The 27,518-nt window shown below is 42.2% G+C and overlaps 1 protein-coding gene across 5 annotated transcripts in view; it reads left to right on the forward strand.

Moving 5' to 3' along the window:
• The window catches only part of mpp7a (MAGUK p55 scaffold protein 7a), a 112,943-nt gene that overhangs the window by 69,188 nt on the left and 16,237 nt on the right, over positions 1-27,518 (forward strand). For 3 of the 5 annotated variants that reach the window (XM_053858353.1, XM_053858357.1, XM_053858354.1), the window contains 10 exons: positions 1,063-1,144; positions 1,351-1,436; positions 1,804-1,878; positions 3,663-3,859; positions 4,391-4,461; positions 13,487-13,528; positions 14,354-14,374; positions 14,897-14,929; positions 22,300-22,470; positions 24,749-24,829. In XM_053858353.1, coding sequence (XP_053714328.1) covers positions 1,063-1,144; positions 1,351-1,436; positions 1,804-1,878; positions 3,663-3,859; positions 4,391-4,461; positions 13,487-13,528; positions 14,354-14,374; positions 14,897-14,929; positions 22,300-22,470; positions 24,749-24,829 — 859 coding nt within the window. The remainder of the gene's footprint in view (positions 1-1,062; positions 1,145-1,350; positions 1,437-1,803; positions 1,879-3,662; positions 3,860-4,390; positions 4,462-13,486; positions 13,529-14,353; positions 14,375-14,896; positions 14,930-22,299; positions 22,471-24,748; positions 24,830-27,518) is intronic. The other 2 variants (XM_053858355.1, XM_053858356.1) reach the window with 2 other exon arrangements.

A 27,518-nucleotide genomic window follows, 5' to 3' on the forward strand; every position in this document is an offset into this window, starting at 1 on the left:
CGGTGCATCCGTGTGGTTTGAATGTTCCAACTGGAGACAGAAGGACACCATACGTCAGGATGCGATTGCCTGTCATCTGTCAACCTTAAACCTGAAATGGTGTGTCGAGAGACACTTTGACATGTTGGCACCTCCTGGCCCCTTATTTTCTTTTCGGATTTGCTGGTAAATTCATCAGGGCTGAACACGTCATTGATAATTTCTGTTTTTCTTGCAATTCATAAAGGGTGAAGACGGGTTCAGATGTGGTCATACGTGTCTGTCTGTGTGTCTTCATTGAGCCTTCTTGTGTTATCATATCAACAGCTTTTGTTGGTGTTTTTCTTGTTAAAACATATCTCTGTCTAGCAATAATCCATAACTTTAATGCGAAATACACTCAAATTTTTCTTTACCTCTTCAACTACGTCATCTTCTTTGCCTTACTTACTCTTCTTCGTTTTAGTTTTTTGATCTTTCAACAGATATCTGATATGAGTTCACCAAGAAGTGCTCAGGAAAATGTTGTCATGAAAGGGATTTTGATGATGATGTTTTTGATGATAGAAGATATATGAGGCCGAAGCTGAACAGAAACTTAAATGCTTGGCTGAAGCCGACTAACACTCAATGTTAGGGTTAAGACTTTGACTGTTTTTTAAAATGTTGTATAAATAGTCAAGAACATAACATATTTACATGTTACATGTTTGTCAAAGACAGTTTATGTTTAGATGATTTAATAATTGTTATATATATTTTTTTATGTTTCTGATTTTACTTGTCAAATAATAAATAATAATAGAATGTAGCTCAATTTCCCATTGTATGACAGGCTGATACTATAAACCGAAGGCTCTAGATTTTTGGTTTGGACACTCATTGCAAACGGCAATTCTGTTCTCGCTGCCCAACACTTTAAAGGAACTGAAAACTTGAATACTTATTGTAGACTTTGGATCACACTGCACTGAAGCGCGCTCTGTTTAGACTTATTTTACTTTGTTACAAATTGGCCCTTGTGCATTACTGTGTTTGTATACCACATTTCTGAATACCATTCTCTTCATCCGTTTGTTTCAGGGAGCGACAATAAAGCAGGATGAACGCACTGGAGCCATCCTCGTGGCTCGAATCATGAGAGGCGGAGCCGCGGACAGAAGCGGTCAGTAACCAATCATTACAGTGTGTACTAATAGATCAATGTAATTAAACTGTAATTATCTTTTAATCTTGTGACTAATTGATTAAATGGTTTTGTTCCATCAAAGACAAGTAATCAAAAATTCAAACTGACAATAGAACATGTATTTTCATGACTTTTCATTTTTTGAAAATTGACGCATTTTAACCGATAGCATTTATGTGCAGGACTTATTCATGTTGGTGATGAGTTGAAGGAGGTCAATGGAATTCCAGTGGATGACAAAAAGCCTGAGGAAATCATTCGTATTCTTGTAAGCCTCCTTTGTCACTGTGTCTCTGTTGTGTGTGCCGTTTCATCGTCCTTCCAGAGGTTCAGCTCCACTCCCTGTGCTGTAAATTCCTTGTTTGTGATGGCAAATGCTGTTTTCATCCAGCAGCTTGTGTCCAAACCTTTAAACCACAAGCAGTCAGCCAGACCGTCCCCCTGTTGGAGTTTAAATATATGAAGCTCTTTGCCCCAGGGGGTGACGGGACCTGAAGAAGGAAGTCTCTTCTCTTCCTCCAAAACAGGAGATCACTCTTGACTCCCACATTGACTTTTGTATTTCTGCCAAGCAGCCTCTTCATGCTCAAAACTGTGCCTCACATGCGTTCCACCTTTTCATTCCCTCTTCTCAGGCCCAATCTCAAGGGGCCATCACATTTAAGGTGGTACCTGGTGCCAAGGAGGAGCCCGCAACCAAGGAGTCAAAAGTAGGTCCACATTTCATGCTAGATGTGATTTAAATAGAACGCCAAACAAGGCCATCATTACCTACTAAGTTGACATGTAATAGAATGTGTATAGAACTATTCATTCACCAATCATTCAAGCCGACAGGGGGAGTTTTTACAAAATGGTCCGTTCTGATCCAAACAGTGTCTGTCTTTGAGTTGTTCATTCCTGCAAATTCCCTTAAACAAATAAACTGGATTATAAAAAAAATTAGCAAGATCAAAGCTTCTTTTTAATATTCTAGATTTCTTTTCATTTTTTTACTACATATCATTCAGCAAATGAATGTAAATAACACTGACAATAAAAAGAAAGAATTCAAAACTAAGCAGTCCATTTTCTCAAAAAAAAAATTACTGTGTCAATCCACTCGGCTTTTCTTCATGGTTTGGTGCTAATTGGTGCCAATAATGTTTTTGTAGGTGCATTTGTTTTTCTTCTGAGTCACAATGTTGTGAAAAATATGATATCAATATTGTCTCTGTCAGCTTGTAAGGATGACTGCACAACCTCAGAATACATGGAAGTGACCGGCTTCTTGCTGCCTCAAATCAAATGTGTCAGAGGTAGCTTTCTTCAATGACAATACTTTTTTACGGCCGAAAACTCAAGCTGAAGGCTGTAGTTTGAGGAAACAAGATGGACTAATAGTTTATTAGTGGGTCACTATTTTTTGCCAGCATTACTTTGTGGCATAATAGGGGTGAGAGAATGGGGTCGACATGTCGGTGCTAGCATGAATCCGATTTTTGATGGTGGAGTCGTCCTTTGTGGATCTTGACATACTTTTCAAATCACTATTTGTAATCATTATTGTATGGTTCTGTCCTCTGTGTCATCCATCGTGGCCCACAGCCCCTATTCTCAAAACACTCGTCTATCAAAGGCAGCTTTACAGCCGTATAAGGCTCAGCTGTCATTTGTCACTTGAGTTACAGCAGGACATGATGGACCACTTACATGCTGAATAAGTGGTCTCATCAATTCTATCATCACAAATGCTTTCATCAGGTGCTGTGCCGATGTGATGTTCCCAGGGTTCAGGTGTAAAGTTGTCTTGTATCTTAAAGGGAGATGAACTACAAAGCAATCATTATCCCTGCCTCTCCCACACACTCACATGCACACTTTCTTCAAGTCAGCTCTTTCCTCATGAGCCGAACTCATGACTCATCATGACGCTGCTTTAGGTTGAAACCCGCCGCCCACAACAGGAAAGGATTTTTCCATGACAGAGTCATCTCTTGTGTCGATGAGCTCTCCGACACCATCGTTGCCAGGCCGGTTGATGACAGAGAGCAACTGTCTAACCATCGGTTTGTTCCGAGCTTAAAAACACTCGTGTTTGTGTTTAGAATGAGTGAGCACAGTCGTTCTGAGCATGTTAAGTCTCCTGGATAGTGGAACTCTGAGGCCGTGCCAGGGCAGTGTGCTCCTTCACCAGTCATGTCCCTGAAGTTCTGCAGCACATCTTGTTTTGCTCTAGTGACTCAGTCCTGACTGCTGGATTCGCTTGCTAGTGTTGGACACTTCACGGCAGAGAAAACTTTACGTATAAAGCTTATTAAGTACATTGCAGATGCAATTCCAAAAGAAGAAAAGACTGAAGTTTAGTTGGAGAATATCAAGAGTAATAATACACATTTATAATAAATAAATAAAAATAGTGTTGAAGAGGGAAATGCATTGTGTATTGTATTGCATTCTTCTCATTGTATTATTACCCCCAAAAATACTAAAATTGACTCTGTTTGACTGCCAGGTTTTTATGAAGGCATTCTTTGATTACGACCCCAAAGAGGACAACGCCATCCCGTGTAGAGAGGCCGGGCTGGCCTTTAAAAAGGGCTCTATACTCCAGATCATGAGCCAAGAGGATCCCACGTGGTGGCAGGCCAAACACGAAGGTGACGCCAACCCCCGTGCCGGTCTCATTCCATCCAAGCAGTTCCAGGAGAGGTAAGACGTCACCCCAGCTGCTACAAACTGTTCATTTCCTCCCAGCTTCTGCGCACGATCCAACCAAGTGTTGTCACAAACACAAATCTCTCACCCTCTCCCTTCCCTTACCCCATTTTCTCCACGATGGTCTGGATTTCTGCGCCGCGTCTGGCTTTGAATGAGTAATGACAGAAAATGATAGCGTTGGTACTGATCCACTTTGGACAGCAACGGGATGGAAAATCGCACATCAGTGTGCGCTGGGATGGTCGCGCTCGGCGCAGCAGCGAGCTGCCGAGGCTGGGGCAGTTTCTTTGGCCGTGTCCGAGAGCAGACTGGAAGGAAAACTCGCAGACACACACAAGATGGAAGGAGAGCAGAGAGAGAGAAACGTTTATTTCACAAACACCACATTTGTGTCAACACCAGTGTCCTTCGTTTATTTGAAGCCTCGTGCTCATTCAGCTGAGAGTGGTTTATGACTTCCCCCCGCTGTGAAAGTGATGGTTTTATTTCAACTGTCTTTGCATATTCTCTGCTCACTTTAAGGAGATTCGCACTGCGACGGCCGGCGGCGACTCTTCCCCTCCCTCTTCAGAGAAACTCAAGCAGGCGATCATGTAAGTAGAGCTGCACAAAAGTAGGTCCATGGGAACAAAACAACTTTCACACAGGGACTGCAGGCTGCGATTGTCTGGGTAGTTTCATGGGTGGCAAAATGTATCAGAGCGGATTTGGGGTTCCCTTCCAACTGCGCTGAAACGGGATTGGTCCATATCTGTATCAACAGTCGGTGAAGTATTTCAGCACGCTTTAGGACGTTAAATGAAAAAATATTTCCCTCCATATTCATCTAGTATTCTAGTACATACTGCATGTCTTTTCTAGGTTCTAATAATAATAACATTATTATTATTATTATTAACAGCAATATATTCCCTTGTATTTTAGCAATGTAACTGTAGAGTGGATATATATTTAAGATTAAGTGCAAAACAATTGCCTCGATCAGCTTCCTCATCGTGAATAAGGAAACTACGGAAGCATGAAACAGGACAGAATGTAGACGGCACATTTTTACCAGCGAGGGACCGGAACAGTTCTATTATGCTTCATTTACTCATGAAATAGAAGCCGGTTCCATATGATGGCAACATCAAAACCTCCCAATGGGTTGTCTCCCCCCGTTGACAGCCAGTAAAGTCTGTCTCGGAATGACTGGCACATCTGTCGAGCCAGACTCCGCCCTTTAAGGTAGATCATTAAGCAGGCCAGTGAACAACACGCTTTCTTGTCATCTCTCTCTGCTAACAGTTATAGTTCAGAGTTCAGAAAGCTGAATTAGTTAGTAGTTGACCATTCAGCATGATCGCTGTATACAGAGTTGAACATAGCTCCGTGTTCCTTTTGACAGTTCAAGTATTACCAGTTGGGCACTTGTCTTATGGATGTATTTTTTTCTTCATGAACTGAGACTTGTCCGTCCAATCTCCAAGACTTGTAGTTGGTGAAAACAATTTCTGTTTCGGACCGGACAATCTTGTTGTCGCCACAAAACTCATCATTCATACATTTTAATTTTAAGATCGGCATCGTGCAATTGGTATAATATAATAGTCATTCACTTCAGGCTTTAATAGAACTGCTCCATCCTAGAGTCTTTGCCATCTTGCTGCAGGTGCATGAAGGCAGAGATGAGTTGAGGACTGAACATTAGGATGATGTACAGTAAAGCTAACAGTTGGGATCTTTGGTCCACCACATCTTAAACCATTTTCTTTCCAACATGGTGCCCATGGTGGAAGGAAAAGGGTGATGGGGTTTTAAGTCTTCTAACTAGTAATAAAAGGCCCTAAAGCGTTCAAATAAAACAAAGAGAACATAACTGCGCGAGTATATTTGGATGCCTCACTCCATCTATGGCACTTTGTGGTCGAACATAACCAGGAAATGACAACATCCATATTTTAGCAGAGGACATGAATGTGAAGGAAGAGTGGCTAAGTTCGGAGGTGGTCAGCGCAGTTCTGTCGGGTATTTTAAGTTTACATATTGAACGGTTGTGTTACATTAAGGGCTCGCTTCCAGCAGAGGAAAACAAGTAGCCAACGGAGGGCGTCTGTCTCAAGGCGGTAATCTACAAGAAAAATATGGCGAATGAAAACATGCTTCAGGTTCAGCGGGTTCGTAGGGAACCGAATAAAAAGTCTACTTGACTGTGAAGTGTTGCTACAAGATCAAGATGTAGGACATCAACTTGTTGGCCAAGATTTTTTTTTTGGGTGGGGGGATTCATTTATATCCAATAGATGAGGTGGGAAGTGCCCAAATATGATGCTAACTAACGGCACTTTTCCATAATAAGTTCTACTGTACTCTAAGCGGTACGACTACACACAGCAGTGGTTCCTTTTGAACAAGTTCTCTATCAAAGTGGGAGGGTCGTTCGTTTCAAGATTTCAAATATGGTCTTTCTATTCGCTGATTCTGATCAGTCGTGGTTATGCTCTGATGATCTGTCACTCCAACGGCCAGTCAGATGCCATTGATGTCACAGATGGTGTCAGCCTTCCCGAAGAACCCATCCAAAAGGTGAAATCACATAAAACGGTGACAGTGGAAAGGGGCCATTGGCATATTGGTTCCCTATGAGACTAGAGTCTGGATCACAATTCCTGGATACAGGGTTTAGTGGTCAAAAGGCGGCCATCTCTGTCTGTGTTGGTGGTGTTGGCTATTGGCTAAGCCCTCCGAAGTGGTTCCGATAACGGCCAACTCTGGTCTGAGACCATGGTTCCCATTAAGGAAAGGGTGGAGTGACAGCCTGGATGGAGCGTGAGATCGACAGATTCATCAGTACAGCATCTTCTGTCATGACATCGGTCTGTGCTGTTGAAGAAAGAGCTGAGCAGAAATTTTATTTTGCAACCTAAAGGACAAGCTCCAATTCTTTGTCGCACTATCAGGACTCTCCACAAGTGATAGTGTGAGGTGTTGAGCCATCCAAGTGAGGCTCAGAGTAGAACCACACTGACAGAATCTAGTTGAAGGGACTTTGGCCCTTGTCCAACTGGGAGGAGGCCACAGTGCAAACCCAGGACACGCTGGAGGGATCTAGATTATCTGTGAAAGAGCTGGAAGAAGTGTCCCAGAAAAGGATTTCTTTGCCTTGACTTCTCCCGACTCGACCTCGGATAAGCATAAGAAACTGGAAGGGTGCATAATCAATACCATCGCGTCGGGTTACTTTAATAGGGATTGAAAGCTGACTTCTGGATATTAGGCTGGGAGTTGCTCAGCTCTTCCAACAACCGAAGACATTTACTTGGATGACAGTCGAACTGAATGAGCACAATCGTAGTGAGTGCCGTAGGTATGCAAATTTAATTTGGAGGAAATTGGATTTTAATGATGAAATCCATATTCGTCCTCTTCATGGCAGAATGCGATCAATACGAGCAGGAACGTAACAGAAAATAGCTATTTATGGTTTGGCTAAACTCTCCCCGGAGCAGATATTGGCAGGGAGTTTAATTCATCCAATTCTCCCGGCAGCCCGTGGCAGTAATACAATAACGCACAGTCGGCGTGCCAGCTGGATACCACTTTGTTCGAGAGCTGCTGCCCACCATATACAAACCAAATTGCTGCTTGGCAGGTGAAAGTTGAGTTGATTATCGGCCCTTTTTATTCAGGTGTGGGCAACAGACTCTTGTAGTTGTGACACTTGAACATGAGTATATGGTGAACGCAACTGTGAGCACAATGGTCAGGGTTGTTTTGGAAAGGCCTTTGCTCTACTCTTGACTGTCATGGTTTCTGCAAGTGCATCAGGCCAGTTCAGATCATAATAATTGGTTCATCAAAACTGTTAATTCCACCCTTTAGATGAGGTCGTATTCAAAAGAGTAGCCTTTAAGCTCTTAACACTCCGCAGCAATCCATCGGGCAATCTAAAGTAGAGTAAAGTGGAAAATGTTTCTTCCCCAAATGTCTCCATCTTTGTGTGTTGTAATTCCTAAACCAAATAAAATCAAAGTCCAATTGTTACACAGGAAACGGACAAGTGTGAAAGGAGTTATGAACAGTTGGAAGGGGGAACAGTCAGAAAGAGAAAGCAGTCCACGGGTCACATTCAGTAGCAGATGTGGCCCCGTGCAGCAGCGCTGCTGTGTCAAGAGAGATGGAGGGAGATAGAGCTTGGCTCCTGGTCCTGCGAACGGCTGGACCTGGCTCCGGCCTCAGAGCCATAAAGTACAACAAACGCAGAGGACGCTGAGCAGGCTCCATTGTTACAGAGCGCAGAAAAGAGGTGTTGATTGAGGAAAGGGGTCCTTCGCTCTCTCTGTGTTTCCTGCCTAAACTGGAACAATATTGGTCTTGGCGGGCAAGTGAGACAAGCGCTGCTTAACCATGACCACTTGTGGCTAACATTTTTGAGATATAAATAATCTGTAGTGCTTAGCTAGATAGATTTCCCAGTTATGAAACTGCTCTTTTAAAGTCTGATCTATTTTCTGCTAACAGCCAATTATGAGTCACCTACAGAGGTTATATCAACTACTTTACATCTGAGGTGTCATGGTCTACCTGACTCCTCTCCGCCCCTCAGCTCATTTCCATCTACAGCTGGCTGCTCTCCAACCATCTGCTCCTTCTACCTCTCGAAGGCTCTCTGGGCTTCCTCCAGTCTGATTCTTCATCCCACATGCGATCCTCCTCACTGTCTGATTATCTGATCTGGTCCTGCGGCCTGCCAAAAACACATGGACACGCTTAACACTCACCTTGAGGTTTTTGGGAGTCTCTTCTTTAATGCGTTTTAAACATTAGTTTTCTTCATCCTTATTAAGAGCATTTCTGTCTCACGCCTCAGGCCCCATCCACAGGGAGACAGAGCTGGTCTTATCAGCACAAGTTGTGTGTTTCATCAAAAATCTGGCGTTTTCACTCACTGGATCCACAAAGGCAGATCTGCAAGTTGTTTTTCTAAGCTGATGATGTCATAGCGTCCTCTTTTGTCATCACACAACAGCAGCAGCAGACTCAGTATAGCAGCAGCTGGTTACCTCAGTGGAAATATTAACACAACAAGTCTTCTGCTCTTTCATTGCAATGACCAGTAAATGAGCAGCAGCTCACATTTACTTCCTCAAACCAGCTTCACATCAAAACTGATTTAAAGTCATGCTGGTTGCCTCCTTGCTAGTCTGGGTTCAGAATTTAGTTGGTGACCACAGATCTGTTCAAGACACCATCCTCAGCTACTCAGTAATACCTTTGTTTGTGATCACAGTCACACGGTTTAACCGTTGTTTGCGCTGTTATGCAAATGCGTCCTGCCATCGTATTTGTTGCGTCACCAGTAAAACACCACATACAAGCCAAGCACGTGCACTACGTTCTTTTCGGTGAACACTTCCATTTTCACAGAGCACTTGTGAAAATGGAATCGACAATGAAACCGGCTGGGAAAAAGATCGGATAGGAAAAGATCCATCTTGACGTGCACAAAGGCTACTGCTTAAAGATTGTTATGGTATCGATATCAAGATATGTAAATATCGCCATATCAATAATGTATCGTTATTGTCTATATACAGATATGAACATTTAAGATGTTGCCATCACTAAATCAGCCCGCTTGTCCTGGATGTAAAGCTGTGGCAAATGCAATTTCGCACCTGTCCTCCAATGTACAGGTAACTACAGCTAACCATTCACCACCTCCTCCTTCCTGCTAAATCCAGCCAGTGGCAAACATCTGACTTTCTACATCCTTTTGTATCATAATAATGTTATATAGAAATAATAATTATAAAAAAAACGTGATTTCACTAAACCTATAATCATATTTTATCGTATTGATATATACGACATAACTAACATGAATAATGAGATATGAAACTCTTTCAGCCCTAAAGGTCTTAGATTGTTTAGTCACTCTTAAGGACTGCGTATGCCATGGTGAAGAGGCGGCACAACTATCAATTTTTCTTCACCTTACTCTTGTTAGTTCCTACTCTCACCTATGATCACAAACTTAGGATAGTCACTGAAAAATCAGGATCGCTGATACAGGAAGCCAATATTGCTTTTCTCTGTTGGTTGGCTAACACTCCCTAAGAGAGAGTGATGAGTTCACTCATCCTTGAGAGACTCAACATGGAATTGTTGCTCCTCCGTCTGGCTTGGGCACCTTTTGAAAATGGCTCCTGGATGTCTCACCGGTGAGGTAATCGGGTATGTCCAACGATGGGCGGCTCCAGGGCTAAACCTAGAGTCTTCGTCCCCAAGTTGACCTGGGCAGACCTCTGTGGTCCCCTGGAAGAGCTGGAGAAGGTTTCTGCGGTGTAGGCCTCTTTACACCTTGGAGGATGGGTAGAATTATTTTAACATGTAGTGAAAGGAGTTTGAGTGGCTTCCCCAAAAGGTGGCGTCCTTTACTGACAAAGGTATAAAAGTTTTAAACTCATGAACTAGAAGTTTCCCTTACAAGCATTTTACAGCAGACTGGCTCCAACGAGGTCCCATGTTCTCAGAGGAGAGACACAGGTTGCTCATAAGAGAGAAATGACCTCACCAAGTCCGTCCGAAGAGAAGACCATGTGTCTGCGGATGCTCATTAGAATGACATCATCTTATATTTTAAGCCCTTTCACAATGTGCGTGTTTGGGGTGGTCCCTCAGTTTCGTCTGCCCTTAATTTAATATCAGCAGTGCTTCATCCAGTGGCAACCGTTTGGAAAGTTGGCTTTCCGCACACCGCTTCAGTGGATTCTAATGTAAACGGAACAACAAGTGGAGACTGTTCATGCAAATTCTATTGTCATGGTCTAATAGCTTAGTTGGAAACAACAATAACAGTTTCCAAATTCAGCCACACATGAATTAGTCATAGTTAAGTTTTGGCAGAAAAAAATGCACTGAACAAAACTGACTTGAAGTTCAGCGAGGCATATATTTAAGTTATACTAGATTTAGAAGTACAAGAGCTACCTGTTTGTGATTCCAGGCAGCACTGAGAAGTCTGTTGCTGCTAGCTCATATCAGCCAAATATTCTGTTCAAGTCCAAATAAACACACCGATTTTATCACAATGGTACGTTTTGGGGCCTTTTTGAGGTATCCTGTTGAGCCACTTTCTGACTGAAGCCTGGTCAAACTAATCCTTAAAGCTTTTTCTGTCCCTGCTTTTAGGTTTGTCTTTGGCCGCAGTAACTACTGTGTCTTAAGCCACAACAATCACTTCCCATGTTCTGGTCTGGCAAGTTACTGTGAGGCAACAATTCCAGCCCACGCTAACACTGCTACTATTGTTCCAGGGGTGTTGTTTAAATATAACACACGTAATTGGGTAAAAGAGTGTTGGCACCAATCTGGGAGGCAATGTTTATCAAAAGTTGACCAAGAAGTTTGGAGAAAATGGCGTGGACCTTGAGCACTTCTAATAGTGAGCAAAGTGATTTTATTCGCCTCCAGTGAAGTTTGCGGCCGATTCGCAGGTTGATGCTGCGACCTCCCACGGCTCGTCTAAGGCAACCCATCCTCACTCCCATGGCATATATTGACTTTGGGAATTGGACTTTTGTGCCCTATTCTGATGCCAAAGTCAGCCTTCATCGTTACATGTTGGCGTATTAGTCTTTCAATTGAAGCACTTGTTCCGCCTTCCACAGCGCTGGGACGCCCTGGGAAGAGTGTCACATGAAAGAAAGAAAGAGGTTTGAGTTAGGTCTAGCATGAGGATGGTGCTCTTTTTATTCCACACATGAGGACAGGTCAGTTGAAATGTAAAGCCCCTGAAACAGCTGTGCATTTCTGGTGTCAAATAAGGAGGACAGCCACTTCAGGGGTTATATAGCAACTGACGTCCAGGAATTGATTTGTCGTCAGTTTAGGAAAAAAAAAAATTCGCTTACCAACATCAATATATCGCACCATCGACGTGAGGATGGATTGTCCAAAAAGCTGCCAAACTCAATCGCAGACACTGGCTGGTAGAAATGGTTCGTCCAGCAGGTCATTTCACCTTTAACCTTAAACTTTACTTAGTGTTAGCTAGATGAAGCCTCACCTGAGCACATACTCATTTAGTTTTTTAATTTAATCTGACCAATTTGTCATATTCCACCCGATCAGTTGGCCTACAGATTTATGTTACGTAACCTAAGAAGGATTGAGGTATATAAATGCCTCCATTACCACGTCGACAGACTTGATGGTGCGACTTCCTCAGGGCGGTTTCATACAGAGTTTTCCAGCGAGATATAGTTCTCCCTGTGCTGCAAACATTTCACAGATATGATCTGCAACATAGCGTCTTTCGAGCAGCCATTTTGCAAACTCAAACTCAGTATAACTTGGGAAATGCAAGTGTTTTCCAAAAAAAAAAAAAACTGACTTGAAGCAACTTGCCACTAGTATATGAGCCTCGAATTGGAGAAAAAAAAAAACACAATGGGCCCCTCTAAATTTCTTGGAAAATCTCAGCATGAATAATGGGTGGTTTCAACGAGTGGCCATATAAAAGCAATATCTAATTATGCCACAGACAACATGTAATTGTACTGTGAAATGTATATGGCCTGCTAGTCACAGGTTTGACATTCCTGCACTTAAACTGCAGCACATATTTTACAAGTCATTAATATTGTTTTGAGGGAATTTGGGCTGTGTTATATTTTGGCCACCTTAGGAATTGCAGATGTGTTTGGTCCACAATAAATATCTATCAACTGAGTAAAGCTGAGCTATGCATCATCTGATATTGCTGATCTTCCATTTGTGGTTTCTGTGGTGTAGAACCTGTTCAAACAGATCCCTCTGACATTGTTCAGTTGTTCTTGAACGTAACTTGCACTTTTCCTGAGGAGAAACATTTTATTCCTATATATAAGTTTATACATTATTCTCACATTTTTTTAACAGATCAAGCTCAGTTCCCCATAAGAAGATTGAGATCCACATCCAATGTTTCAGTTGCTCATGAGCAGGAAACTCAACAAGTGTTATTAACACAATGTGAACAATCCAAGAGAAACTAAACGCAATGAAAGTCCAAGCGCTTTTTCTTGCGGTGCCATGGTTTCTAACCAAAATTCTATCTACAGTAAATGGCGTTTCTTGTTCAATATTTTCTCAAAGTTACTTAACCACAATCTTGTCCTGCTTCTAATTTAAATCTGATACTTGCCGGGGAAGAACGTGTCGATTTCGGAGAACACTGTTGGATGAGCGCAGACGCATCAGTCTTCACACTTCACCTCACTCTTGTCAGAAGCAACATCTGCAGCTATCAGTTCTGACTGCTGTTTTGGCTGGTCGCCGTCTCGGAGCGTCTCTCAACAAGCCTCCGTGTCTGTGCTGCGAGGCAAGAGGCAAACTGTGATGGATGGTTATGAAGCCATGTTTTGATTTGAAACCCTGTCAGAAATCGGAGCAAGAGCCATCTCTAAGTGTCTCCAAATGTTCTTAAATTAAATTCACATAGCCAGCTCCCGCCTCGGCTACTATTTCGAAACAGTCGCAGCTGTTTGGAGCGTGCTCGTTGGACGTCGTTTCACAAGTGAAACTGATTGAGTATTTTAATCTGAACTGCGATATTGCAACTGCTTGTGAATCTCATTGTTTCTCTCCATGTAGCTGGAACGTCTCAGACTTGTTCGGCGCACGGCGTCTCACTGGGTAACAAGATTTAGAAGTAGCAGCTCTCAGTCCCACCAGGATTTCACGGCGTCTGAGTTCTGTTGACTCATGCAACTCATTCAATATTTCCTAATGTATTCACAGAAAAACGAAATATTTATAAATACTGGCAGGTAAATGCGACAAATCTGACCATCGCTACATTCAGCATCTCCTTCACTCATTCATCGCCAAGAGAACCAGCTCATTAAGTCAGATCAGAGATTCTGTTCTGAGATTCTGAGATTGACCTACTCCTTAAGGAAGATACCAAGTGCTGTCGCGAGGAAGCTTCTTTAGTTTTTTCCTTTTAATCCGACGTGTCATCTGAATTATTAAGCATTGTTGTATAGAGCAGATCTTTTTGCATCACTGCATTGTGTTGCCACAAACTAAAAGGAAAGTCCAGGCCTCAATCGGCAGCAACCTGATCTTGGATAAGCTGAAGACATTTCACAATCCTACTGAAATATTTCCATGAAAAACTAGACTGTGTAGACAGCAAAACGATTGATCACGTTCATAATGACATGTAGCGTACAAAAGAAAAACCATGAATTTGTGAACACAGTTCAGTATATGGGTGTAAGGCGCTGTTAAATGAACATTATATTAGTCAAGAAGTACGCGATTACTTAAAGAGAAAGAAAGATTTAAGAAATATCAACCAGAATTTGATGTTGGCCCTCAAAATCCTGGGGTGACTGAGCTAGAGTATTTGAGTTCTAGCTGTAACCATATAGAGCTCTGATTATTTGAATGGCACTCAATGAAACGTCTCAATTTTCAAACACATCTCTCTGTTTCTTTCCTCTGACTTCAAAGATGAAGTGGCTTTAGAGTTTGGTAGGTGTAAACATCTTCTTCGTCTCAGTAGCCCCCGTCATCACCCCCCTCTAACTTGTGATTTGGTTTTACCCCCTCGCTTCTCGTGTCGCTCCTCACAGTCGATGGCATCCCAGTCATCGCTTGCTTTCCCACATTAGGCTCTAAACATGCTGGTTGCTCCCTCTAACCCCGACGTGTCTTCTCAGCTGGTGTGTGTTGCAGAACCCCCTCCTGTCTTCCCGTAATCCAGTCTTAGCTCACTCGTATAATTGAGTACTTGGATATCCTATTTGAAATGTTATTTATGTTCCCAAAATAAAGAATGACAGCGGACACTGACTTCACTGAATAACATTCAGAACTAATTTAATTCTGCGGCGACTTCTGTTTGTCTCTTTCTGTCTGTGTATTGTGTGTAGAATTTTCCGAAAATAGCTGTGTCTCTCCTTCATTTTTGGATTCACTGGTTGGGTATCTGTTTCTCTCTTCTAACATCTTGCTGTGCTTTTCTTCTGGTCTCTTTCTTCCTTTCATCACCAGAGGATGCCGACTATAGTAGCGGATTCCACCTAGGTGAGACACACTGTCTTTTCATTCTCCATCTCCGCCATGATCACCACTTCACCCCAAAATGACAGGGTTACCCTTCCATGTGGTCATCGGTTCCTCTTCACATTGTTTTGGGTGACTTTGATTTTCAACATGATTTGGCATTAACTTGTACAGTCCCCAAGTGGTTAATACTGCAGTGTCATGGCAAGAAATAGTGGGTTCGATTACAGCTTGGAGCAGCTCTAGTTTCTCTTTGCACTGAACACTCTGGTTTCCTCCCACTGCCCAAAACTGGGGATAATAGATGACTCTAAGTTGTTTGAAAATGTGAGTGGTTGTCAGTGTGTGCCTGGGGATGGAGTGCCAACCTTTCCAGGGTGTCTCCCCCTTTTGCAGGGAAGAGGCACCCGACCTCCATCATCTAAATAAGGGAATCCATAGAGGAAAAGTAATAAATGCGGCGTGGAAGACTCTGACAAACCTTTGCTCTGTCTTCATTTCTGTACTTCAAGATTGACCCATCATTGTATCAATAGTTGACACAGTCGGTGGTGTTATTGTCTTTAGCATCATCGTACCAAACGGGTCTTGGCGCCAACCGATCAACCGCTTTATAACCCATTTTTTAATGCAGCGGTTTAACTTTCCAACTAGTTAAAAGTTATTTTTTTAAATCATTCTTTATTAAATTCTTTTGTCAATAAGGAATTACATTCACAATTTTAATACATGCTAATGGGGACTTGTACTTTAAAACTGTTCCTTTTTTTTGTCTGTTTTTGATACAAAATATGATTAGATTAATAAAGATAGTAATACCATTTTATCAAATGAAGAGGGGAAAACATGATCAATTTTCTTGATTTTCTTTATAAATCAACAAATATGAGGAAAAAGTTTTAAATGTATGTATTATTTTTTAAAGATCTAAAGGTGAACAAGCAATTTCATCATTAATCCCAATAAACAAACACACAATAACGATGAGAAAATGAAGTGTGGGCAAAAGGTCATCGTGTCCTACTGTTGCATATTTATCTCTTATAGAAGAAGCTCTGTGTTGCATACCTCTACATCTCCATCACGCCTGGCCTTTCTGCTTCCATTCGTTCTATTTCAAGTCGCTGATCTCATTTTCTTTCTTTTGCACCAAACAACATCCAGCTGAGTAGCATTTTTGAGCTGCAGCAGCCCCGAATGAGGTTTTTGTGAAATGAGAAAATCTCGAGGGGAGAAGGAAAAAAGCGAGTTATAATAACATCTTCTCTCTGAGCATTTGCATCATGGCTTCCCGGTCTGTTGGATGTGGTTGTGTGATTTAGGGCTGGCCCTTCACCTCACAGCTTGAAATCCTAGAACTCACTGATGCTTTTGTAATGCTCCTGAGGTTGCTTTGGGGAAATAAGTGAGGCGATGGGATGTGGTGGGCAGTTGTTGTCCCAAGAGTTTGAGATGTTTTTTATTCATGCCTGTATCAATGATGCAATGTCTGTGATGTCTATTGCCAAATGCTGCCTCAGTGTGTAACCGAGATTAACCCTTTCTGGTGTTGGTTGCTCACTATAAATGCAGCAGCGGTGTGGGTTCAAATCCAGTGTGAGGCAACTCTGTTTTTTATGCTAACATGAAAATTAAAAAAAAAATGTTCCAGAGTTGTGATCAATAATTATGATAGGATACAGATTAAAAAAGCAGTCCACCATGCTTGTCATCTACACATATGTTTTTATTTTAATTTTAACTCAATGTCATTGGTGTATATTTATTTAATTATCTGTTACCATTTTCACGTTTTAGATATCGTTGATCACAATGACCTCTTTAGGAAAGCATGTGGTTGTAGCAATAGCATTCATGCTCATGCCTCACAAAAGGATCCAGATGGTTTGGATTCAAAGTGATATTACAATTGAATTACACATCCTGTATTTTCATTCAAAATCAATTTCAATAATTTCAGATTTCAATATTTTCTTCGCCAACAGTCCAATAAAAGTCGATAATTATGCTCAAAAAATAAGACAAGTATGGCATGATTCGGAGTTTCTCGTCCCAAAAAAAGAAACTGCATAGAATCCATATGAGTGAGTGATGCAGAATTTACATCATACAGTTTTTAATGGACAGAGTGAGGACATTTTTGCAAAGTGAAGCTGCATTTTGAGGGTTAAAACTACAAAACAGCTGGGTTATTATAATTGAGTTTTTGTTTGGTTAAGCGTAAAGGTTAAGTTTAGCCATTTGTTTTGGATGGTTAGGATTAGGGTGAGATCCACAGAAACCATGACGGTCAGTATAATGTCCCCAGAAAACATATAAACATATACTGTTTGCGTGTGTGTGTGTTCTTGTACTTCTGTCTTTGTGAGAAGCTGTATGAGTTTTTAATCAACAGAGTGAGGACATTTTGGCTGGTCCTCGCTTTGTTAAGCCTCATTTTGAGGGTTAAAACTACAAAATAGCTCGGTTATTATAATTGAGTTTTAGTTTGGTTAAGCGTAAAGGTTAAGTTTAGCCATTTGTTTTCGATGGTTAGGTTTTGGTTGAGAGGCTGGGGAAAGCATTATGTTAATGTATGTCAATGACAGTCCTCACTAAGATAGGAAGACGTATGTATGTGTGTCATACTTTTTTGTCTCATCTGCAATAGAAATGATTTAGATCTTTGCAGTTGGGGTTGAAATGAGTGAAAAATACAAACATAACTTCTGTGTTTATGTTGCAAGGTCATACTTTAGATTAGGAAATGTTTATTACCATAAATAGACTACTTTTTTTGCATGTGTATCAGTAGCTTATTACCCTGTAATGAATCATTATGAAGTATTTATTAGTGTCTTCTTATGCCTGACCCAGACTTGGTCACCAAAGGTTCATTTTAAACCACATCAGAATTACTAATTATTGACAATATATAAGCTAGTTTATGAATCATAAAGTTGTGTTCTCAAATTTTGAATGTTAGAAAATAAAAAAAAATCTGTTCTCAAGCACATCTATAATAGGTGACCTCAAAAAATATATCGTGAAGCAGTGTTGTAAATCCCCGGCAGAGCAGTGCATTCGCTTGGTTGCGTGTAGTCCAAGGTGTCCTTGGTGATGCTAGTTTAATCCTTCACGTTTTCAACGGATACACTCTGGACACCCAAGAGGAAAACTGGACGCCATTCAGAGCGTCGAAAAGCTTTAGAAAATGGTGGAACCTGAACAAATAGGCCATGGAATATCCATCAGCATCCTTAAACCATCCCCAGTCGGTTTTCGGAAAAAATAAATAGCCTTAAAAAACAGGAATCTCTGTACGTCCGGAATGAGATGAGTTCACGAGGCTGCAGGTTTAATCGTTAAAGGTTTTAGTTGCGGGTGTGCGAGAGCCAACATTGCTAAGTTTTTCCCCAATTCCTCTTCAAAATAGACCTGATTTTTATGACTGATATTACATACGTTTCAATTAATATCCGGCATATGGTTGAAGTAAACGGCACATCGGGCTTATCAGGGGTCTTGGAGGACGTGTGTGCCTCGTGATGAAACAAACCGGAAAGTGGACGTTCATCTTCGGTTAAAAAGACCTGGCACTCTTTAGCCCAAAGAATTCCGGGGTAGGAGAATCAAGAAGACCTCCTCAAGCCAGAGGTCCACCGAGTTGTTCCTCCGTCTGCAACACTTGCACTTGCTGTCCAGGTACTGCGGGGGCAGTGGAAACTGCTCCCAGACCGTGTTCTCCCCAGATAACACTAAGGAGTTCAGCACAGCGGTCGGCTTGCGAGCAGATTTTTCAGATGTGACACTATTGAACTTTCACCGGTTTCTTCTGGACTGCAGCAATGCACCTGAGTCCAGTTAAACACACGCTTGTTAAGATGTGTTCCAGAGGCTGCGCAGGTGCTGTGGTGGGTGCAAAGATCTCCTCAGCCTGATGTGACATGCAGCACTAAATCTCGTCTAATTTACCACCTTAAATAGGTTTATCAAAAAGAGGGGGAAACTTGATTTTTTTTTCTGACTTTACTTCACATATCCTCACAGTTAGTTTTTCTGCTTTCAACACCAATTAACAATTGATAGCCGGAAAGATGCCGTTCTTCATTCTCAAGCCCGTTGTCATCTCGCCGATCGCCTACACATGACATCTGGAGGACCTGCTGCTTGTATTGTTCTCAGGCTTCTCCGCTTTCAGACCTCCATTGGTTGATGTCGTTTGGCTTCATCTGTTATTTTTCATCATCATTTGTCTTTTACTGTGTTCACATTTGTTATTCAGGTGTGGTGAAGCGATTAACAAGATGTCCAGCTTTTCTTTTGCACGTTGTAGGTCTTTTCATGATGGTTTTGTGTCAACGCTCGAGCAAATAGCTGTGCGCTGTTGCTGTCTTTTCTCATGTTTGCAGGATGTAAATCCGTTGGTCGATGTTGCCAGTGAATCCTGAACAAAGATTATCATCTGTATTTATTTAAAGTTCAATTTTCCATCACCTATTGGAGGATGTGCAGCATACAGAAGATACCTTCTCAATCTCCCCTGGTGGAATATCAGTTATCTAAAGACAACTGAGGAATTGATTGTCTTATAGGTTTTGTTTTTCCCCCCATTATTCTGTGGTCAACCTGAAGGCATTCCACCTTGTTACTTTGAGCTTCTCCTTGATGACCATGCTCTGCCACATCTCGAATAGAGAGCACAGGAACCATGCGAAATATCTTGTTTAGTCTGCTTGTATTCACACATTCTCTGTCAGTCGCCACTATCCAAAGCTGTCTGCTGAAGGTGAGGCTAGGAACACAGATCAACCACTATGTTTCAGCTCCGTTCATTCCTGATCCGGACGGATTGACATAGCAAAATGGAATTACACCAAGACATTACATGCTTCAAATATGTTTTAAATTAAAAATAATGTTTTAAATCATTTTATATTCATTTTGGATAAAGGTTATTTATTTATTTATATATATAATGTTTTGATATGACTATCAACAGCCTTGGGCCACAAACAATGCAGAAAATATAGACCTAAAGAGTTTTGTTTATCTTTCAAATATTACTGAATGATGAAAGCTTACAATGTCATTTTGTATTTTTGACATCACAAAGAGCCATACTTTTCGCAGATGATGTTCCAGAATACCACCAAAATTGCAAAAAAGACACATCCGCTATGTTACTCATGAAAGATAAACACAGACAAATCTGTACCTTTGGCAGAGCTTCTACTTAAACCCTTAAATAGTTGTTGAACTGAACTGAATCCCAAAAGCTGCCTTTGTGTGAACCACAAAAGGTAGTCGTGGTCTCTAGGTAATCCCTGTGTGATGGAGCCTAAAACCCCCTTCGGACAGCAAGGTACACTGAAGTAGTTGTGAATAGTGAATTAGCTCCTTGGAGAACACTTTGCTGTTCTGAACGACTGTTCTAGGAAACGTTATAAGGTTGCGAACATTCACAGCAATGAAGTAGTTCTACTCCAACTCTCAGTTACCCAAGAATTGTGGACATGATCTGTGAATCGTGATATGTAGTGTCATTCTCTGAAGAATCTGCAAAGTGGGCTTCTTTGAGTCGAGTTGTGAAGTTTCAGCCACTGTGTCTACTTTGCACTCTTGCTTCTAACTTGGTGGAATTAAAAATGCTGAAGTCGTGTGGTGTTTGTCTGGCTGTAGTGCCACCCGGAGGACCAAAGAAATGAACCCAGGGCACCTGCCTCGCCTGTTAAGTTAATCAGATGTAGATGACAGCTTGTCATACACCAGGAGACGGGATTTATGACTGTTCTTATACCAAATTAGCAAGTTCTGTGCTTACTTTAAGCCCAACGGCCACCAAGGTTGGGTCTAAACTTTCACAAAATGGACCACATTCAAAAGGATATCATTTCCATCATACGTTTAATGTTTATTGTAATGATGTCAACCTTGGTGGATGTTGGTCAAAGTTTGATGTCTCTGCTCGAGAAATGCAGATGAGGTGGTATATGTTTTCCACAGTGTGGTGGAGGTAATGCTCCGAGGGTGGGGGGGCGGCGGGAGGAGGGTGCTGAATGAGTGGATTAACCACAGGAGGAATGGCACAGTAGACGTAAGCCACAACTTGCCCACAGTGGAACAAAGTCTGCCCTAAAACGGTGCAGTGTAACATTATACTGAGTCCACTGGCACGTGTGGACACTTACATATACACTGGCTGATGCAAAACCGCCGTTATTGTGCTCCAAGGAATTACCGTGTGTTTTATTTGTAACTTAACTTTGGTCCAGAGCTCTATTAAGGATCACTGGAAGAATAACAAGAGGAGTTGCAGACTGTTTACCTTCAGTCTGCAACTCATCCTCAGAGCACTGTGTAGCTCTTGTGGAATGTCACTGTCATGCCACCTGATTTTGGTATTGGACGTGCTGTGATTCCAAAAAAAGTCTTGAGTCTTATTTGCTGTTGATTTTTTTTTTTTTTGCTGTCATGGAATTTATGGAATAAAATTCCACGTCAGCCCCAGGTATGACTGTTGAGACATGGGTCATTCCTCATGGTTCGAGCTCAAAACACAACATGGGCCTTGTCAGAGGTGAAAGGCCGAGGTATTGGAATTCTGTGGTATGTCTTGAGCAGGAATAGTGGGAGGTCAAAGGGCTAGCTCACCTGGAACACCAGGCCACTGCCCTGACACTTGAAATGCTGAGCTCATTCACACGTGCAGCAGCTTTCACGCCGTGGGAACTGTTTTAGTTCTTAGAGTATTTTGCAGATGATGCGTTATTGTGCGCTCATATAAGTAAGCAGCATTTGCCGATCTGACCGAAGCTAAATCTTATTCAAGCTTCTCACCAGCGGTTTGGCGGCGTAGGGACCCCACAAGGCTGGAATTTTCCCAGTTTAGGGGGAGTTGTCTTTTCTTTCATGTTGTGAAGTGTGACCCCCAATGTCAACAGTGCATCACCTGTCAGTCGAAGCCTCAGACTTTCAAGGTAGACTGTTAAGTAGAACTGTCAAGGATATACAATGCACTCTGCCGCTCTTCACCCTGCACCGACACCCCCTTGCTGGGAACCCTGTTATTATCGATGGCCAAAGGGGGATGGATGGTGGTGTCATCCATCCCACTGATCCGCTGGAATTCTGAGTGAAATGAGAAGATGGTTCTAAGAACAAAAAATGTGGGGAACAATGCCTTGGTGTTGGAGGAACATGTTGCTGTCCCTAAATTCAACCATCTCTAGAAGTGTTTGCGTATGTACAAGGTGCTCCTTACCATTTTCATACAGTCCTCAATCAAAGACTTGGCATAAAAAGGCCCATAATGCACTGCAACAACTTCAGATTAGACTTCATTGAACGTGCTCCTTTCAATCACTGCTTGCTCAATGTTAGTGTGTCTTCTCTTTCCTTCTGTCCTGCAGCTGGGTTCAGGAGAAGCTTCCGTCTCAGTCGAAGGGACAAGAAAACAAACAAGTCCATGTACGAGTGCAAGAAGAGTGAAATGTACGACATGGCTGACGTGCCCACGTACGAAGAAGTCTCCAAGTACCGCAGGCAGAGCGGAGCTAAGCACAGACTGGTCATTTTAGTAGGTGAGTAATTTATCTCACTCTGACTCACTCATGACATGGTTTTGAGCAGTTGAACCTGGCGTGTATTTTAAAAACCTCTCCTGCTTTTATAATGACATATGCTTGTTCTATGTCTGAGTCAGGCTCAGGTCCTGGTGGCCCCGCATTATCCTGCGGGGTTAAATCTAGCAGAGCCCACAAATGAACTTCCCAACGTGAAAACTCAATCAACCAAAACATGGCCATTTATACTTTTAGCACCCGCTGGAATGGACAGAGCAGCCTGCACATTAATCAGTCAGGTTTAATACGTTCATTTATGGCACTTTGCTCTCAACGTCTTTTCAATTTCTTAAGGCGAGTTGATTGTTAACACCAGCCACAGGCGGCCGCCTCTCAAAGCTCTATACTGAGCTTTACTACTGTATGTGCCAATGAGCCTGGAGTTGGATTCAGCTCACATGAAGGTGGTGGAAAACTGTTCTGAGAGAGGACCGGTCCAAAATGTCTGAGACGGGCCTGTCTTCCTTTGCTCAAGAGTGTTTGTTCTTTGAGGGATTTAGGAGCACGGCAACTCTTATCGATTGTTACACCACTGACATTCACAGTGTTGGAGCCGATGTGTGGTCCACTGTCTGCTCACGTCCTGATTGAGCCATGTTTGGTTAGCTCAAGAGGCTGCTCTCAAATTAGACCGAGCCATGTTCCCGACTTGCTCCGTGCCTCTTTAGCATGTCCTCCTAATGTAAATACTGCTAATTAAATTGTGTAATTTGGAGGCAGCCTTTGGTCCGTTTTGCACGTAACAAAGCAGTGGTGAGGTCTGCTTTATGTTCCTCTGCTACTTCCTTTCAACTTTGCCTCGGTTATTCTCAGGAACTGCTCGACCAGAATTAAACCATTTTGGGGTCCTTTTTTTTTTTGGTTGGCTCTGGAACAACGTCCTCAGTGTTATTTCATATCAGGCATCTCTCCACCTCCTCATGTTTTAACGTTGTCGTCTGGGAGAGCTTGTGGTTCAGCAGTGCCCACTCATGAAGGAGTCAGCACAACCTGAGGTCCGAGTGAAAGACCGGCCAAGATCTTATCTTGACTTCGCCTCATGTAAAATTAGACATTTGATAAATTGTGTTTCAAGGATTCACACTTCTCTGATTCGACAGTTGTTTATTCTTATAAGTGGCACTGTTTCTGGGAATTTAAGGTTGGTTTCATTTCATTGGTTTATAGAAAGGGTGTCCCAACTGTTCCACAAATCTACAGTAGCCTGTCAGGTCAAGACCTGTATAGTTAGAGCAATGTTATGTTCATAGGGTATTTTAACCACATCATGTCTTTGGCACATCGCTGTCGTGACCTACAGGTATTACAAAAAAAAAAAAAAGCAAACAATACACAAAGAAGTGGCATGTTTTGGGTCAGACGGACAGGACCCAGTGGTGCTGGTTCTCCTTGTTAAAGAGCTGGTGGAGGGCCATGTTGGCAGACTTTAGCTCTCTGAAGACGTCTTTCTGCTTTGCGTCATGTGGGTGGGTGAAGATTGTGTTCTCATGCAGAGGAATCCCTGGCACAGTCTGAAACTCGATACAAAAGCATATTTCTTCTTCTGGTCAAGTCGAGATGAATCCCTTTCCTCCTGGTTGGTTTGAGCAGCATCACCTAAAAGAGGTTAGGGGGAATTTGAATTAAAAATGAAGTGCTCGAGACTTCCAGGGGAAGCAGCTTTATCACCAACAGTCCCACATAACCATCTGTTACTTGTTGTAGGAGGGAAGAGTGGGAAGAGATTTTCTGTTTTACATGAGCTGGTAGTGGTCAGAGCGTTACCCAAAAAGCCATGTTGTCCACACATATTCATCCGGTTCTTCATCACCCGACGGCTCACCACACTCGATGCGAAAGAGATTTTCTCCGTGGTAATCCTCACAGCATAAATCCACATCAATGAGCGAACTCTTTGTCCGTTTGTCTTTGGAGGCCGGCCTGCTAAACACATTTGCCTGGAGGAACACATTTCCAAAGCACAATTGTGGAGCCTGCCCAGAACGCGAGGCATGCTAAGAATCTGAAAGGCCCATCAAGTGCTGCCTGCTCACGCAGTGCATCTCCAGCGATGCACTTGTAACCGATTATCCTGTCCAGGCTGATGCGGGTCTGCTCAATTTAGATCGATGTTGCATCCCAAAATACATAAGTATTTTGTCATCCAGGCCAAAAACACAACAGAAAAAGGTTTATTGTTGAGTTGCATTTCAGTCGTGAACACTGGTGGACTGCTTTTGTTTTTCTGTTTTTACAGGTCCTACGGGCGTCGGGTTGAACGAGCTCAAGAGAAAACTGCTGATCTGTGAGCCCCAACACTTCAGCGTCACCATCCCACGTGAGTCAGTTTGAAGGCCATTGATTTGATGGAATATGGTGTCACCTACCACAACTCCTCAATTTAGAAGCAGAGAAGCGAGACCTTGCGCTCATACAAGTGTAGCCCACAGCCCCTCTGCAATAGGACCACCCAAACTCACACCTGATACTAGAGACCTCTAAATAACTTTCTGATATTGGAAAACAATCCGAAAGACCACTCAGCTGCTCAGTACTACCACACCAGCTAAAGCCACCTGGACACTGTACTTGTCTATCAGCAACAAAAATGAATAATATAATGCCAAGAGTGACAATGTCTAATTGTAACTATGTGAAGTACTTCATACTTATCATCATAAAGCAATAAGCACTGCAAAAATTCACAGTAATGTTAAATGACTGACAAAAGCACTGACTCGTGTCTTTTAGCAATTCTATGGCCAAAAAATTCCAAATAATTCACTCATCCCTGCTGGGTGCCACTTCAATAGATGGGGCTGAATTAGATTGTGAAAAATTATGACTATTACATTTTTTTCCTATTGTTATTCAAGCAATTTTCATGAGTATAATCAACAGTCAAAATAAGATTAAAACAAATAAATAAATACATTCACCACTGTTGTGTACATAAAATTATGAACTTGTGTCAGTAAAATATGAAAAAAATGATATTCTACCTTTAAATAATGAATAAAATAATTGGGCCAGAATGGAGTAAGAATGAAACAGTAAGTACAAATGCATGCAGTTTGATGCTTTTAATAAAATTGAAAAATAAATGTGGTGAGCAGCGATGTGTTTAAGAGCACTTGAGCTCGACGTTACATCTGGCTGTCAAGTGTTGCCTGGTACTCTACTGTCCACATGTTGTCAAGTGAATCGCAATCATCCACATCATTCAAAAGTGAGACATTTTTTTCCCCCATGCTTTTGCCAAACTCTAAGTAGTTTGACTTCCTGTCTCTGACATAACTTGTTTCAAAGCCCAATCTGGAATCAAGACGTTATTTCCAAATGTAATCGAGTATTTTTAGAAGTAGAATTTAGGAGCTCCATCTTGTTGCACAACAGTAGAGTATCATTCCGCTCCGTGCGTGCAAAGCGACGCTCACAGCTGTATTTGGGATGTGTGGTTTTAGGATGATATATTTTTATAAAATGAATTCTGCCTGATGTTCTTTTTCCACGGAGCCTGTTCTATGTGCTCAAATACAATCAGTGACTCTGTGTTGAAAAAGTCCCAGACGGTGTGATTGTGACCCAGATAGAGGAGGCAGGGCACCGGCTTGCCTTTCATGGAGAGGAAAGACACTCGGAAAGTCTCGTTCTCTCGCATTTTGACCGGTGCCAATGGACACATGGATGTGTTTAGCACTTGCTGTTGTTTCAGATTAATTCTGAGACCCTCACCCAGTTTTTAGCTCATGTGAAGAGACCACCGGCTCTTGGCCCTGGTGAGGAGTTTGGGGTTTGTTCTTTTTTTCCGCCCCACTGAGTTGTCACAGTAAAATATGAACCAGCCTTTTCTGACACATCAGGAGACGTTCTGTTGGGGGCAAGGCGTTTTGAGCTCCATCCAAGATGACTGATAGTTTCCATGAAGAGTGTGATGAACGGATGCACCTTCTGTTGATCTGCAATTATCTCCTCCGCCACAAAACGCCTGGCGCGTAATGCTTAAACAACCAAAGGACAGTTTGGCTTCCGTCGTCTGAATCTGAGCCGTTTTAAATGCATGTTATTTTACAACAAGGCAGTTGTGACACATTTTTCCTCCTGCTGTCATCTGGTACTAATCAGAAACACCATTGATCCTCTTCTCGACCGTCGCCAAATTCACGGCTGTCGGCGGGCAAGATAAATGTTTTATAAATGACGGCAGCATAGTTTTTATTAAGTTGCTATTGTCTGGGCCGCAGCGCTCGGGCCGAGCCGTTTCAGCTTATACAGGAGAGTGTTAATGTTTTATAAAAAAAACAGTCATTCATTTGTTCACTGAATGACTGAAATGTTTCACCCAAAAACATCCTCCCTGTACTGCGTGTCTACACTCCACCTTCAACCATTATGCTACTCTACCAACTGTCAAACCTTTTATACCGCAGGTGTGTGCCATTGTGGGTTTGAAAAACTTCGTAATGACAGTGGCATTTTCACAAAGATTTTTTTTCTTTCACCTTTACGATATGTTGATTTAATTTGATGAAGATGGATGTATACTTTATTGTCATTGTATGTTGTACAAGGAAATTGAAAAGTGTGACTAAATTACTGAACGTAGTTTCCATTGTTACTTTTGGATGTAGTTTTACAAGCTACCTCTTTTCAGGGACAGAATAGTAGTTTGTTCAAACTTCTACCAGACTGAACCACATGTCGTTTTACAAGCTACCCTTGCACAGTAGCTTCTCCATCACTGCTGAAGTACACTAGACTGCTGTGTTAAGGCGGTGTCATTATGTTCAGTTTACATGGTAGTTCAATGTTCGTCTGTGTATTTCTTCCAGCTGAATCTTCCAGCTGGCACCCTGCTCTAGCGCCAGCAACGCCTTCCCAGGTCTACTGAGAGACTTAACCTCTTCAGGGGGTCCTGGTTCAGGCCCTAGCCCTCCTACCAGTGGGTGATGCCTGGAATACTGGGGCTTTCCTGGAGGCATTCTCTATGAGTAATGGCTCCACTCTGTGCCTCTCACGGATGGCTG

The sequence above is a fragment of the Synchiropus splendidus genome, chromosome 3 (assembly GCF_027744825.2).
Source record: "Synchiropus splendidus isolate RoL2022-P1 chromosome 3, RoL_Sspl_1.0, whole genome shotgun sequence".
Taxonomy (NCBI): Eukaryota; Metazoa; Chordata; class Actinopteri; order Syngnathiformes; family Callionymidae; genus Synchiropus; species Synchiropus splendidus.